The sequence below is a fragment of the Scyliorhinus canicula genome, chromosome 21 (assembly GCF_902713615.1).
Source record: "Scyliorhinus canicula chromosome 21, sScyCan1.1, whole genome shotgun sequence".
Taxonomy (NCBI): Eukaryota; Metazoa; Chordata; class Chondrichthyes; order Carcharhiniformes; family Scyliorhinidae; genus Scyliorhinus; species Scyliorhinus canicula.
In genome coordinates, this window is record NC_052166.1 from 1,856,630 (window position 1) to 1,872,356 (window position 15,727).

The following is a 15,727-nucleotide window of genomic DNA, read 5'->3' on the forward strand; positions in this document are numbered from 1 at the left end:
TTGCATGCTGCTCCTGTCGGATGTGGGTGGTGAGGAATACCAATGGTGTCCCCGCTGACTATACCTGCGGGAAGTGCACCCAACTCCGGCTCCTCAGAAACTGTTAGGGAAGTGGAGCTGGAGCTGGAAGAACTTCGGAGCATCCGGGAGGCAGAGGGGGTAATAGAGAAGACTTACAGGAAGGTAGCCACACCTAAGGTACAGGACAAGAGTAACTGGGTTACAGTCAAGGGAAAGAAAATAAACGGGCAGACAGTGCAGGGATCCCCCGTGGCCGTTCCCCTTCAAAACAAGTATACCGTTTTGGATGCTGTTGGGGGGAAATGACATACTGGGGGAAGGCCCTAGCGGCCAGGTCTCTGGCACTGAGTCTGGCTCTGAGGCTCAGAAAGGAAGGGAGGAGAATAGAAAAGCAATAGTGATAGGAGACACAATGGTTAGGGGAATAGATAGGAGATTCTGTGGTCGCGAGCAAGACTCCCTGGAAGGTATGTTGCCTCCCGGGTGCCAGGGCCAGGGATGTCTCGGATCCTGTCTTCAGGATCCTTAAGGGGGAGGGGGAGCGGCCAGAAGTCGTAGTGCATATTGGTACCAAAGACGTAGGTTGCAAAGAGATATCGATAGGATGCAGAGCTGGGGCCAAAAAAGCAGATGGAGTTCAACCCTGATAAGTGCGAGGTGATCCATTTTGGTAGAAAAAATTTGAATGCGGATTACAGGGTCAACGGCAGGGTTCTGAGGAATGTGGAGGAACAGAGAGATCTTGGGGTTCATGTCCACAGATCTCTGAAGGTTGCCACTCAAGTGGATAGAGCCGTAAAGAAGGTTTATAGTGTGTTAGCGTTTATTAACAGGGGGCTTGAGTTTAAGAGCCGTGGGGTTATGCTGCAACTATAGATGACCCTGGTGAGACCACATTTGGAGTATTGTGTGCAGTTCTGGTCACCTCATTATAGGAAGGATGTGGAAGCATTGGAAAGTTGCAAAGGAGATTTACCAGGATGCTGCCTAGTTTGCAGGATAGGTCTGATGAGGAAAGGTTGAGGGAGCTAGGGCTTTTCTCTTTGGAGCGGAGGAGGATGAAAGGCGACTTAATAGAGGTTTATAAGATGATGAGCGGGATTGATAGAGTGGACGTTCAGAGACTATTTCCTCGGATGGATGTAGCTGTTACAAGGGGCCCTGTTTTGTGATACGGTGGATGTCCGATGTTGAGCATGCTGCAGTCATAGAATCATAGAATTCCTCCAGTGCTGAAAGAGGCTGTTCAGCCCATCGAGTCTGCAATGACCTTCTGAAGGAGCATCCTACCTAGGCCCATGCCCACACCCTATCCTCACCTGAGCTACACACTTTGGACACAAAGGAGCAATTTAGCATGGTCACCTTTGGACTGTGGTAGGAAACCAGATCACCAGGAGTAAACCCACATAGTCATGAGGAGAAAGCGCAAACTCCACACGGACAGTCACCCGAGGGTGGAATTGAACTGGGTCCCTGGTCCGGGTCTGGGACGGTATTTAAAACGCTCCATATGAAGTTCCAGCTGGATGGGCCTCGGCCTGTTTCCATTGAAACTCGTACTCCGAGCCCCACGGGGAGACATACGAGTGATCCCTCGTGGTCCTCATGAGGGTCATCACATTCAAGTAAGTCCCAACATATACAGATGTATTCTGGACAAACGACAGCACGGACATGGAAGGACAATTATGGTTGGACCTGCATCTGCATTCTATTTGCAGGATGCAAATAGGTTTCACACAGGCGTCTGACAGGACCTGCCATGGTGTCCAGCAGTGTAAGTTCCTGCCGTCATTTTGCAGCAACGTCAAATCCGTTTTTTTTAACCTACAGCTGCAACTTTCTCCTCACCTCGGCCATGAAGCCCACTGTGTGGGGCAGGGAGAATTCTGACAATTAACTCTTAAGGTCACAATCATGAAACTCTCACCCTTGGAGGCTGAATTCAGCTACTCATATTCAGTAAGATATAAACAGACACTGAGACAAGGAGTACGATTCACCCAAATGAGAACATATTGCCGTAGCGAGTACGTTTATTTAGCCACGTGTTTCCCTGCCCTCGCAGTGCTGGGAAACACATGACTATTCAACACGACCTGCATTGTATAAAGGGTCTCAACGGGGAATGCGCGGCATGGCCACACATAGCCCCATTTTGTACACATTGCTCTGCTTGCCAAAACTCCCCAGTGTAGCGAAAGCCCGGGACGCCATTTTTAAATGGTGTCCCGATCTCCGGGGGCCCGAAGCAGTCCCCAACCTCCCCCGAGCCCGAACACATTACGGGAGAGTCTTCGCCCCATCCCCTCACCCCTCTCCAACACCCAGGAACTCCTGGCCTGATCACAATGCGCAAACATGCCAGCTTGGCAATGCCAACCTGGGCACCTTGGCAGTGTCAGGCTGGCACCCAGGTGTCACTGCCAAGGTGCCCAGTTGACACATTCCCGCCAAAAGGGCATGCAGCTGGGGGGCCTGGGGTCCCCTGGGAGTGCCATTCCGTCTGATCCCTGTTTGTGGGGACCAGTCCTGAACGACTAACTGTCTCGCTCTATTATGCCGATTTGCCAAAACGTGATCCCGCCCATTACGGACGGGGTTCACATTGCAACGTCTTGCGAGATCGCCTCGGATCTCATGAAATGTGGCAAGCCGGGTAGACCCCGGGAGCCGGGTTTCCTGGCTTTCAACGGCCACGCTGCGCTGCAGCGAGCTGTTTTTCCAGCGCAGCGTGGCCACTGGATCATGCCCAATGACACAAAACACAAGTTTTCATTCCCATTTCTTCATCCACATGCTCCCTTTCCTTTTTTTTAAATTTAGAGTACCCAATTCTTTTATTCTAATTAAGGGGCAATTTAGCGTGGCCAACCCACCTACCCTGCACATCTTTGGGTTGTGGGGGCGAGACCCACGCAGACACGGGGAGAATGTCCACACGGACAGTGACCCGGGGCGGATCGGACCCGGATCCTCAGCACCATGAGGCAGCAGTGCTAACCACTGTGTCACCCCTTACATACTCCCTTTCCAATACAAAATATTTTGGAAGATCTCGGAGTGTAGACTTGCACCCTGTTGGTGAGGGCTGAATTGGGAATCAAACCCCCCCAAAAGATGAAAGCAAACTTAATTGATGTACCTTGGATCTTACTTGGGTAATTTTATTCAGAGACTCCAGATCAAGAGGTGAGAATCTCAGAGAGTAGAATAGGAAACTACAAGATTAATTCTGGAACGCCACAGCAAGAGGTCCCAAACTCCCCTCCTCTGCAGTGTGTCCCCACAATACACTCACCAATCTCTGCTCTCGTTACTGCTGTCAGTGAGGAGATGATTATTAGGAAGCTCCAGAGTTCCATGTTGAGAAATTACCGTCTGTTTCTCCAGGATCTCTCAATCAATGTGAATGGAGACTGAGTGTAACTCGGCACATTGATCGATGTAACTGCGCTGTGATTCAAGAATGTAACTCAATCTCACCACCCAGTCTCATCATCAGAGGCTCATTTCACAATCAGTCACTTTACCAACAACATTTCTAGCCTTCAAATATTTCCCACTTGGCTTCGGTTCAATAACTGAACCAGTTGTTCAGGAATGTGCGTCTAAATATTTACCTACGTAACAAGTAAGATGTTAAGGCACCCTTAACATCTCAACACTGAGTTCAGAGTTGGGGGTGGGGAGAGGTGAGGATATAGTAGAAACTACAGCACAGAACAGGCCCTTCGGCCCTTGCTTTTGTGCCGAGCATTGTCTGAAACCAAGATCAAGCTATCCCACTCATTGATTGATTGACTGATGAGTTAGAGTCAGGTGTTGAGGGGGTTGGAGTGGGGATAGGTGCAGTGATGTGTTTTTAATAGGGGCTGAGTGGTCTGGAATGGGGTTGATCAGGTTAGAATGAGGGTGTGACTGTGAGTGGGGCAGATAAGGAACTCAGAGGGCAGGCTGCAGAAGTATCAGCCTATTGTCCAATAGGTTCTCTCAGCTTGTTTGTGTGAGAGTGGGGGTTACGGGTGAGAGAGCAAATTGACCATAGCACCATGGTACATAAATCTATTCAAGTTGGGGGAGTATATAAGAATAAGGGGACAGTATGGTGAGGGGGGTTGACACAGTTCTCTGTTGTAAAGAGCGAGAGCCCAGCTATGTTGCCTGCCCGGTGCCAGGGTTTGGACATCTGCTCAAGATTGGAGAGGAGCTTGCAGTGGGAGCGGGAGGGTCCAGTTGTTGTGGTCCACGTCGGTACCAACAACATCAATAGAACCATGACAGAGGTTCTGAAAAGACAGTTTGAGAAACTTGGGACTAAATTAGGAAGCAGAACCTTAAAGGTAACAATCGCTGGATTATTATCTGAGCCACATGTAAATTGACATAGTCTTTCATAAAATAAGAGAGATGAATACATGGCTCAAAGACTGGTGTGGGATAAATGGGGTCCAGATTGTGGGGCACTGACACCAGTGTAGGGAAAAGTGGGAACTGTACTGTTGGGACAGTCTATACCTGTGTTGCCAATCGAAATACTATCCCACCAGTGTCACCAATAATGTTGCTCGTTAGAGTCGCAAATATGATACTGAGGGGCTGGTTTAGCTCACAAGGCTAAATCGCTGGCTTATAAAGCAGACCAAGCAGGCCAGCAGCACGGTTCGATTCCCGTACCAGCCTCCCCGGACAGGCGCCGGAATGTGGCGACTAGGGGCTTTTCACAGTAACTTCATTGAAGGATACTCGTGACAATAAGCGATTTTCATTTCATTTTTATGATATGATGTTATGTCCCAACAGCATTGCCAATACTGTGGGTGTTTCTATTTCCCTTACTGAACCACAAGGCTTTCCCGTATATCGGTCAAATGACCACACAACCAGTTAGTCAGTTCAAGTTCAAAGATAGTTTATTTACACACAAGGGTTATTTCGACATGCAAGCACAATATACTACAAGTTAAACTACACCTATCAACTACAATAACCCATACTTAACTTCAGGCGACCGGCACTGTGCGAGTGGATAAGGCCTTTATCTTGATCTCACGTGGCTGGTTTGAGGAAATGGCTCTGTCTCTGCTGGGCTCATCCGTCAGGTAGCGATCGTTGGTCTTGAACTTGGCTGTCTATCGTTATGCTGCAGTTGGGCTGGCACAGGCCAAATCCAAAAGAGGCTGGCACAAACCAGGTCTAAAAGAAGCAGAACACATGGCTGTGTCCCCTTTTATCCCTCTGGGATTTTGCACTCTTTGGGGCGGTCCTTAATCTTGGACCCAATAATTCGACAGGCTTCGATCACTGCCTTCGATTTTGGTCAATAAAGGGGCGGGTGCCTTGGTGGCTGGGCGAGTCCTTAGCGGTCATTGACCTTGGCAGTTGGACTCTCTGAGTAAAGGGAGTGACGACGATCAGTCTGTGGCTGTATCAGTTTCTTGAGTGCAGTCCTATTGTTCTGGGGAAGTGGGCCATTAGAATGCAAATGAGCGGGGGTTTCGGTCATGTCTAGCTACCTGTGTTTCCAAATACACAGAAGATCTGTATCTGTCTGAGTCCTGGGTTGGACATAATTCCCATGGTCCTTTGCAGGTGGCCATCTCAGATGGCTACACCTGAACCTCGCTAGTACCAATGTTCTTGCAAACCGCATAACTAGGAGAGTTCTAAACTAGAACTTAAAATAGTGGGGCAAGAGATCAAATTTTGGAAGATGTGGTAAATCAAGGGGAAGAGAAAAAGCAACAGAGCAAGGTATTAATATGAGAAATATGGGGCTGAGAGTAGACAATAAAGCAGCAGATAAGGGTAATGGTTACAAAAGTAAGAATAGGACAAAACTAAAGTCTCTGTATCTGGTTTTGGGACTCGAGAGGAGGAGAATAACAGGAAATTTGTCAGAGATGTTCAAAATCATGAGGGGGCTGCACAGAGTAGACGGGGAGAAACTCTTCCACTTGGAAAAGAATCGAGAATGAGAGGCGCACAGATTTAAAGAGATTTGCAAAAGAATCGAAAGTGCTGGACCTGCAGGTACCTAAAACCTTTCCCCTATGTAGCTCACACACTTCCTCCAGGTCCTCCAACCTCACAAATTCTGCCTTTCTCTCTTAACCCCTGTACATTGTTTCTATTCAAATAATGATCGAATGCCATCTTAAATTCCTTGATTGAACCTGCCTCCACCATACTTCCAAGCAGTGCATTCCAGATCCCAGCCACTTAGTTGGTGAAAAAGTATTTCCCACGGGACTATACCAGGTTCAAGAAGGTGCACCCAAAAATATGTCCCAGGATTGACGCACACATCATACCCCATTGAAGGAAATCCGGCAGTCAGCATTCAACATGAGGCCATCATCCCTTTAAGAGAAACCATCCCTTTCTTGAAAGTTATGCAAAAAGCATGAGGAAGAGGAAAATAATTAATTGTTCTAGTGACAGAGCCAAAAAAGCACAGGTATGTGTTTCTGTGGGTGGAGTCAATAATCTTGGAAGTGTTTGTGACTCAAGGAATCAAAACAAGTCTTGACGAGCTCCTGACTTCAATCAGTCTCACCTTTACTACAATCTTGTTCGGAAAGCCACTGTCTTCCTTTCAAGATGTCAGTTATCTACAGATGGGTCTTTGTGGCTGTTGCTGCAACAGTTGCTTCTGTTCTGGATTTGGTGGATTGTTCTACTGGTAAGTGGGCTTATTTACCCTCCCTCACTTTAATGTTCCATCTGAGGGGTTTACATTGGGGAGAAATTATATCTCGTGCTCTGATTCAGTGCTCAGAGGGCTGCCAGGATTCAGGATTATCCACCACAGGATCCCAGAATAGCTTTTAAAAGCCAGCATGTAAAATGGAAGTAAATAAGTTAAAACTTGGAGGAGGAAAGAGATGCTTCTAGGCTGGGACTAAGGAAAGAGCTCTTCCCGATGTGATGGGCTGAATGGCCTCCTACACAGGAAGACTGAAACTGAGATTGTTGAGTTACGAGGCATGTGCTTGTAATGTGAATGCCTGTAAATAAAATCTTATAACCTCTGCAAAGATTAGGGCCGGGATTAACGAAATCCCGGCCAAGTATTGACGCCAGAGTGGTGTACGCCGGTATCAACGGGCCTCCTGGCCAGTAATTCACCGGTGTTCAGGGGGCTAGCACGGCGCCTGAGTGCTCCAAGCTGCTCCGGCGCCGAAAGGCGGCCCTGCACGGCCAGTGAGGATCCGCGCGACGAGCGTCTCCGCGCTGCCGCATGCGCTTGGTTGCCGTCTCCGCATCGGCGCTGAGCAACATGTCGGAGACCTAACAGCGGTCCCATGCGGAAGGAGGCAGGCCCCCTCCAGATCGCGGCCGTCCGCCAAATGGAAGCCCACACCATACCACACGGGCAGCACGGTAGCATGGTGGTTAGCATAAATGCTTCACAGCTCCAGGGTCCCAGGTTCGATTCCCGGCTGGGTCACTGTCTGTGTGGAGTCTGCACGTCCTCCCCGTGTGTGCGTGGGTTTCCTCCGGGTGCTCCGGTTTCCTCCCACAGTCCAAAGATGTGCGGGTTAGGTGGATTGGCCATGCTAAATTGCCCGTAGTGTTGGAGTTCATTACAACATTTAATAGTCATTTCTAATATTTCCCCTATCACAGCTGTTGAACTGGAGTTTCCTGTTTCTTTCTCCCTCACTTTTTGAATAAAGGAGTTGCATTCCCTATTCTTTAATCTAATGGCACATTCCTGAAATCTAAGGAATTTAATTAAAACCATTTTGGTGCCTGGCTCAGCATATTGACTATGCAGAACCTTTCAGAATATTGACTATGCAGAACCTTTCAGAATATTGACTATGCAGAACCTTTCAGAATATTGACTGTGCAGAACCTTTCACCATATTGACATGCAGAACCTTTCAGCATATTGACTATGCAGAACCTTTCAGAATATTGACTATGCAGAACCTTTCAGAATATTGATTATGCAGAACCTTTCAGCATATTGACTATGCAGAACCTTTCAGCATATTGACTATGCAGAACCTTTCAGAATATTGACTATGCAGAACCTTTCACCATATTGACTATGCAGAACCTTTCAGCATATTGACTGTGCAGAACCTTTCAGAATATTGACTATGCAGAACCTTTCAGCATATTGACTGTGCAGAACCTTTCAGAATATTGACTATGCAGAACCTTTCAGCATATTGACTATGCAGAACCTTTCAGCATATTGACTGTGCAGAACCTTTCAGCATATTGACTGTGCAGAACCTTTCAGCATATTGACTATGCAGAACCTTTCAGCATATTGACTGTGCAGAACCTTTCAGCATATTGACTGTGCAGAACCTTTCCGCATATTGACTATGCAGAACCTTTCAGCATATTGACTGTGCAGAACCTTTCAGCATATTGACTATGCAGAACCTTTCAGCATATTGACTGTGCAGAACCTTTCAGCATATTGACTGTGCAGAACCTTTCAGCATATTGACTGTGCAGAACCTTTCAGCATATTGACTGTGCAGAACCTTTCAGCATATTGACTATGCAGAACCTTTCCGCATATTGACTGTGCAGAACCTTTCAGCATATTGACTGTGCAGAACCTTTCAGCATATTGACTGTGCAGAACCTTTCAGCATATTGACTGTGCAGAATCTTTCAGCATATTGACTGTGCAGAATCTTTCAGCATATTGACTGTGCAGAACCTTTCAGCATATTGACTATGCAGAACCTTTCAGCATATTGACTGTGCAGAACCTTTCAACATATTGACTGTGCAGAACCTTTCAGCATATTGACTATGCAGAACCTTTCCTTGTCCTGAGATTTGGTTGGTTACATGGACCACAATGATGGAGCACAATGAGTGCATCCTCCCCCTCCCACTTCCTCTCAAGCCCTGAGTAGACGTCCTGAATCCTGGCACTAGACTGGCAACACAGCCTTCTGGACTCTCACCCTTACTATACTGTCCTTGACACTACTATGTTCCTTTTAGCTTCAGTCACTGGAAAGACTTCCTGTCCCATGGAGCTGTGGCCATGGTCAGTTTGCTCATCCACTCTGCATACATTGTTTTCATCCACACAGGTTGCAAGTACCTCAAACCTGTTTGACAATCTCAAAGTCTGAGGCTCCTCCACTACTGTCTGCCTGGTCCCTTTACCTGCTTTGCTTGTGGTCACACCCTCCTATCCTTCACTGCTGACCAAAATGACCCTATTCCAAGCGGTGTGACCTCTTCTGGCACAAAGAGTCCCTCCCTGATGTTGTGCAGTGTCTGCAGTTCGGCTTCCAGATCAATAATCCGGATCAAGAATGGTTCTAGCTGCTTCCACTTTCTGCAGATGTATTTGCCCTGGATCACGTTGGTATCTAGGAGCTCCCACATTCCACAGCTGCAACACGACACCTGCCGTTGTTATTTATGCATTTATTTAACTTAGTTACCTTAATGAACTGTCTTGGAATAATTCCTATGTGTACTATCACTTACTGTGCTTATTAAATGCCATTATACCGACAAGTAAGTTTGACATTTCTTGAAGATCATTGGCTTCTTAATTACTCATCAACCAGCTCCTTCCGCTGCACTAAAATAAGAGAAAAGTGGAAGGAAAGGGATAACCTCAGTCCAGAACAGAAATGGTGAATGAAATTGCTGTCATGTCTTCATTATATAGTATAACTCTACTCTTGGATCATCTGACTTATGATGAGCAAGGAATGGCATAGGAGACCAATGTTTCTGATTTTAAAATGACTTGTGTGAGGTGCTGATGCAACAATATCCTCCATTACCAAGATCTTCCACTGTGTTCTTCTTTCAGAACCACATTATTTCCACATGCAGTGCGCATGTGTCTACGGTGATAATAAACCAGCCAATTTGTCTTCGGAAATGGCTTATGATGGTGCTGCCATTTTGTACTATGACATCGCTAAGAAAACATTTGTTGCAGCTCAGTCTATTGGACAAGCTGAGGTGAACAAGCGAAACAAAGACATAAATATTGTCCTAGGCCGCATCGAGAGTCTCTGTGACAAAATTAAAGAAACAGCTATAATAAGCAACCTCACCATTGAAAAAATGGGTAAGATACTTTATAAACCTACACTTTCCCTCGGCACTGTCCCCTGCTGTAAAATTCTCCTTACTGTAGCTGTGAATGATCTCCTTTCCCACTTTTGACAGCTTTATGATTTATTTGTGTTCAGTTGTAATCAGTATTTTATTGAAGAGGTGTTTTAGGGTGTGGATTGGCTGCAGTGAGGTGATTTCTAAATATTTTTACATCAGACTATTACAGACAACACAGAGGAGAATATTATTGTTCATTCCAGAGTTAGAGTTAAACCCAAGGTGGAAGTTTGTCCCTTGTGAACTGTTTCACCATCACTTCATGAAGAGCCGGAGTCTCTGGGGGATTCTTCACCATGCCAACTCTAACCTGTAACTCCTATCTGCTTTCACAGCTCCTATACCCAGCAGAGTCTTTCTTCAGGAGAAAAGTGGCCAGATGAATTTGGTATGTTTGGTGAAGGACTTCTTCCCGAGGGACATTAAAATGAGCTGGCTGAGAAACGGAGTGGTCATTGCCAACAGACCACAGACAGTGAACATTGTACCTCAAGATGACAAAACGTTTCAGGCAAGAAGTCTCCTCACACTGAATGAAGATGTGAGTGGTTCATACATTTGCCAAGTGGAACATGAGGCCCTCACCAGAAAACTCCAAGTACCATTCAGTAAGAACAAAAGAAACATTGGCTTTCACTAAGATCAATCTTCTAACTCAACTCCACTTTCTCACATTATTTCCTAATTCTCACAGTTCACAAAATACCCAAGTTTCTTTAGTATTTCATGGGATGTGCTTAATTGCCCATCCCTGATTGTCTCTTGAACTGGGTGTCTTGCTTGGCCAATATCAGAAGGGAGGTTAAGAGTCGACCACATTGCTGTGGGTCTGGAGTCACATTATAGGCCAGACTTGGTAAGGATGGAAGACTTTCGTCCCAAAAGGGCATTATTGAACCAGATGGGTCTTTAAGACAATCAATGATAATTTTATGGTTGTGATTACTGAGAATAGCTTTCAATTCCAGATTTATTCATTGAATTTACATTCTATCAGCTGCCGTAGTGGGAATTCAACCTGATTGCCCCCTCCCCCCACCCCCCAGAGTATTAACCTGGCTCTCTGGAATTCTAGCCCATTGACATTACGGTGGTACAGTAGTTGGCATTGCTCCCTCACAATGCCAGGGACACGGGTTGAATTTCAGCCTGGGGTGACTCTGTGGAGTTTGCACCTTCTCCCCGTGCCTGCGTGGGTTTCCTCCGGCTGCTCTGGTTTCCTCCCACAATCCAATATGCAGGCTAGGCGATTGGCTGTGCTAAAATTCCCCTTTAGTTTCCAAAGATGTACAGGTTAGGTGGGCTTAAGGTGATAGGGGCCTAGGTAGGATGCTCTTTCAGAGGGTCGGTGCAGACTAGATGGGCTGAATGGCCTCTTTCTGTACTGTAGGGAATCTATTACTGCTATTACTGCAATCTTTTAAAAAATATTTTATTAAGGCATATATAATTTTAACAATTTTCAAGAGGAAAAACAACAAAGCAAATAACACCCAAGCAACCAACAACCAACCCCAGCCAACATGGCTGACAGATACAATTCCCCAATCCGGGGCCTCCGAGCACCTCCTGTCCACCTGGAGAATTTCCTTCACTAACCTAGCCATTTTCGCCTGCTCTGCCTTCTCCCTGTGTGTCCATATTGATATAAACTCCTCTCTCACCACTGCCTTCAGTGCCTCCCATACCGTAGCTGCCGAAACTTCTCCCGTATCGTTTATCTCAACATACTGCCGAATGGCCTCCCTCACCCACACACACCTCCTCCTCCGCTAATAGCCCCACATCTAACCTCCATTGCGGGCGCTGGTCTCCCCCCCCCCCCCCCCCCCCCCCCCCCCCCCCCGCCTTACTCACCCGTAAGTCCACCCAGTGCAGAGCATGACCAATACTACTATCGCCAAGTACTCAAAGCCCATCACTCCCGCCAACAATATCCTATTCATAATGAAAAAATCAATTCGAGAGTACGCTACCCGCCACTGATTCCCTTCCTCCCTGCTCAATCATTCTCCCAGTGCAAACTTTACAATCCCCACCAAACACAAAGTAAAGAGCAACCCACCGTCTCCCATCAAGAACTAAACAAACCCACAACAGCTGCTAACCCAGTGCAAACCATACATACCGGGAAAAAGAAACAAAATAGAAAACAAGAACATCTCCTCCTAGTCCATTGTCTCGAATAAATTCCATTGCCTCCTCTGGCGAACCAGAGTAGAGTTCTTGCCCTTCATATGTTACCCACAAGCACGCTGGGTATAACATGCCAAACTTCACCTCCTTCTTAAAGAGGGCCGTCTTCACTTTGTTGAAGCTCACCCTCGTCTTGGGCAGCTCTGCACCCAGGTCCTGGTAGACGCACAGCTCATTGCCTTCCCAAGTACAGCGCGTTGTCTGCCTGGCCCACCTCAAAATCTGCTCTTTATGCAGGAACCGGTGCAGGCGCACCACCATCGCCTTCAGCGGCTCGTTCCCTTGCGGCTTCCTCATCAGCGCCCTGTGTGCCCAGTCCACCTCCAGGGGCCGAGCAAATGCCCCTTCACCCAGTAACTTCTCAAATATCCGTGCCACATATGCGGCGGTGTCCGCTCCCTCACTGTCCTCCGGAAGGCTGACGTCCTAATGTTCTGCCTGCTAGTATCCAGGTCCTCCACCTTCTCCTGCAGCCTCTTTTGTTAATCTTGCATCAACCCCATCTCTGCTGCAATCGAGGCAGGCTCGTGCTCCCCCACCGCCTCCTCCACCACAGTAAAGTTCTCGCCCTTCATATGTTACCCACAAGCATGCTGGGTATAACATGCAAAACTTTCTGGGCCTCTGATCTCAACTCGATGCGGTCGATCCCCGCCTTTATCGAGTTCACCACCCTGGCCAGATCCTCCAAGTTCTCCTTCCTCTGCTGGGCAGATTTCTCGTGGAGGAAACCCACTAGATGATCCGTCGACTACTGGGCGGGCAAGGTCGGGCCTTGACCCTCCGCCATCTTCCCCTATGTCATAGGCACACCAGCTTTCAACTATTGTTTTCTCCTTTTTTGACCACTTCTGGCCCACAAATCCATACCCTGGTGGGATACTCTCTTCTTCCATCTCTCCTGCATCTTTTACAGTCTCTCAGCTCTGCCATTAGCCATGGAAAAGGTCCAAGAATTCCACCACGAGCGGGAGCCACCAAATGTGCGACCACTCACACCATGGCCGCCACCGGAAGTCCTACTGCAATCTTGAACAGATTCAATGATTGAGCATCCACAATTCCCTGAGAGAATTCCAAAGATTCACAACCCTCTGAGTGAAGAAATTTCTCCCCATCTGTTGTGTCTTCTCCCAATCGGTACTAGAGACTGATGAAATCTCTCCTTCCTTCACTATCTCTCACAACCTTCAGCCATCTTCTCCAATTCACTGTCACCATTGTCAAACGCTGTGAACAGGGAGGGGGACATGTGGGTGAGGAGCCTCTGGGAATCGTGCAAGTGTTAAGTAAACTGTCTTCCAACTGTCCTTTTCTCAGGATACGACAGGATCACAAAAAATGAAGCTTTGATCATCATTGGAGCCGTGCTGGGAATATTGGGAATCAGCTTTGCTGTGGTGACTGGAATTCTGTATTACTGCAACTTAAATCGTAAGCAGCAACACAGATTATAAACTCTCATTAATCGCACAGGTTACATTAGGAGACAGAACCATCAATGTTCTTCACAGACTTTATTTGCAATTAATCTGCACATTTTATGTGTTTAAACCCGTGGGTTTCAATATGTAAAGAGAACTGTGAATATGAGAGATCTTTACAGCATTAGGAATGTGTTAAACTAAAGGAAATGGTCAGATTTCGATGTGTCCCAGGTTATATCAGAGTCTCTCGAGTTCTCTGTGCTACCCGGAGCATCGGCGAAAGTAACAGGAACGGTAAAGAGAGAAATTCTGAAATGAGTGTTTGGAATATAATGGTGGGAAAACGTAAGCAGCCTTTATGATCATCCTTGTTCACTGACCATGTGATTGTGTGAGAGAGGGAGAAGCAGAGAGATAGAAATCCCAGTGAAATGAAATAGAAAGTAGGACAGTCTGTTCAGAGATACATCACTCCCATAGGTTGATGTCAAACTGTTAACCTTCCTGTTTCTCATGCAGGTTCTGACCAGTTCAACGTGAACCCAATAGGTAAGAGAAGCTGCTTTTTACTCTGAATAATTTTGGGTGTATGAGAATATTTTGGGGGTCGGGGATATATTTCTCACAGCAGTACAACTGACTGGTTTTGTTCCCAGCTAAGTTTACTAAGCGGGCAGGACCATGTGGAAGGAATTCATGCAGTTCCAGTGTGCGATCCGGTAGCTCAGAGACCTCCAACACCTCCAACACCAGCTGCTCTTCAGGTAACAGTAGTCCTGTATATCTGTCACTTGTTTTCACTCATGTTTGCAACCCAGAACTTTCAGAAACTGTGAATAAATTAACGTGACATCATGTCTTTATTTTACAGCTGACGATTTGACTAAATCCCACGTCTAAGGTAAACAGCTCTGTGGAATATATTTAATATTAGTGCAGTAACGGGGGGGATGTGACTCTGCTGCCTGTGAGGGTGCACCTGTCACCCGAATTGGCAGATCCTTCCTGGCCAACAAGCCATTCATCAATTAAAACCTCGGAATGATTTTGTGGAAACCCTCCCTGTAAATAATAAAGATTGTCACTGTTTTGATGCAATAATTCAGTCTCGAATTTTCTAAAGGACAGGTTGTGGCAAAGTGGATACCCAGGAAATATTCTGCAGACCCAGGTTTGAATCCCCCCATGGCAGATTCAATTAAACAATCTGGAATCAAAAGACTAACCATGACTACAGAACCAATGCTGATTGTTGTAAAATCCTATCTGGTTCAATAATGAAATCTGCATCCTTACCTGGTCTGACGTACATTTGATTCCAGGTCAACAGCAATATGGTTGACCTCTGAAACAGAAAATTTGACAAGTAATGAAATCAGACAAACCGGGTACCAGAAATGACAAAGATAAACATGGTCTTGTCGCCTGCAAACCCTCTCACACAGTCATTCTCATGGAGTCGTACCTGACAGATAAATGTCTGAGACACCACTGGTAAAGGATCTGCCCAGTAGAGAGGGCAGCTTTGTGGTATTGTTATGGGCCAGGGTTTAGAGAACCCCAAAGTTTATCATGGAGTTCACCTGACCCACAACTTTTAATAGATTATGGTATGGGGAGCACACGGCCCACTCTACAGGTGTGGTATAGCAGAAATGGAAAAGTATTTTCTAAAGCAAAACAATGTTTATTCTATGAATTCAAGTTAACCTTTTTAAAACATACAGTGAACATCTTAGCAACCATTAATTCAAATACAACCCCCAAAGAATACAACACTAAGTAATCCTTTAAGCTTTCCTTTTAGCATCCATAAGACTTAAAACATCTTTTACCAGAAGCACATCAGGCTGAAGTCACTGCTGTTATTAGTTTGAAATCACCAGGATCAATTTACAGTCTTTAGATTACAGAGAGAGATTTATACACCTTCTGGCTGTGACTGCAGC

At 46.4% G+C, this 15,727-nt stretch overlaps 2 protein-coding genes across 2 annotated transcripts in view; one reads left to right on the forward strand and one right to left on the reverse strand.

Annotated features, from left to right (window-relative positions):
* Positions 1–15,727, reverse strand: part of LOC119955764 (RLA class II histocompatibility antigen, DP alpha-1 chain-like) — a 182,545-nt gene that overhangs the window by 13,058 nt on the left and 153,760 nt on the right. The gene's annotated exons all lie outside the window — the stretch shown is intronic.
* LOC119955760 (class II histocompatibility antigen, B-L beta chain-like) lies at positions 6,499–14,879 on the forward strand. The gene is made up of 7 exons (XM_038782291.1): positions 6,499–6,709; positions 9,845–10,108; positions 10,491–10,763; positions 13,672–13,785; positions 14,298–14,327; positions 14,435–14,542; positions 14,650–14,879. The coding sequence occupies exons 1-7, from the start codon at positions 6,628–6,630 to the stop codon at positions 14,676–14,678; spliced, it is 900 nt and encodes a 299-aa protein (XP_038638219.1). The 5' UTR covers positions 6,499–6,627; the 3' UTR covers positions 14,679–14,879.

Bases quoted from the DNA above. Each gene is read 5' to 3' on its own strand.
- LOC119955760 (XM_038782291.1), top strand. From the start codon at position 6,628: ATGTCAGTTATCTACAGATGGGTCTTTGTGGCTGTTGCTGCAACAGTT. The intron at 10,109-10,490 runs GTAAGATACTTT...CTGCTTTCACAG, and splicing joins CCTCACCATTGAAAAAATGG to CTCCTATACCCAGCAGAGTC. The intron at 10,764-13,671 runs GTAAGAACAAAA...TCCTTTTCTCAG, and splicing joins AAAACTCCAAGTACCATTCA to GATACGACAGGATCACAAAA.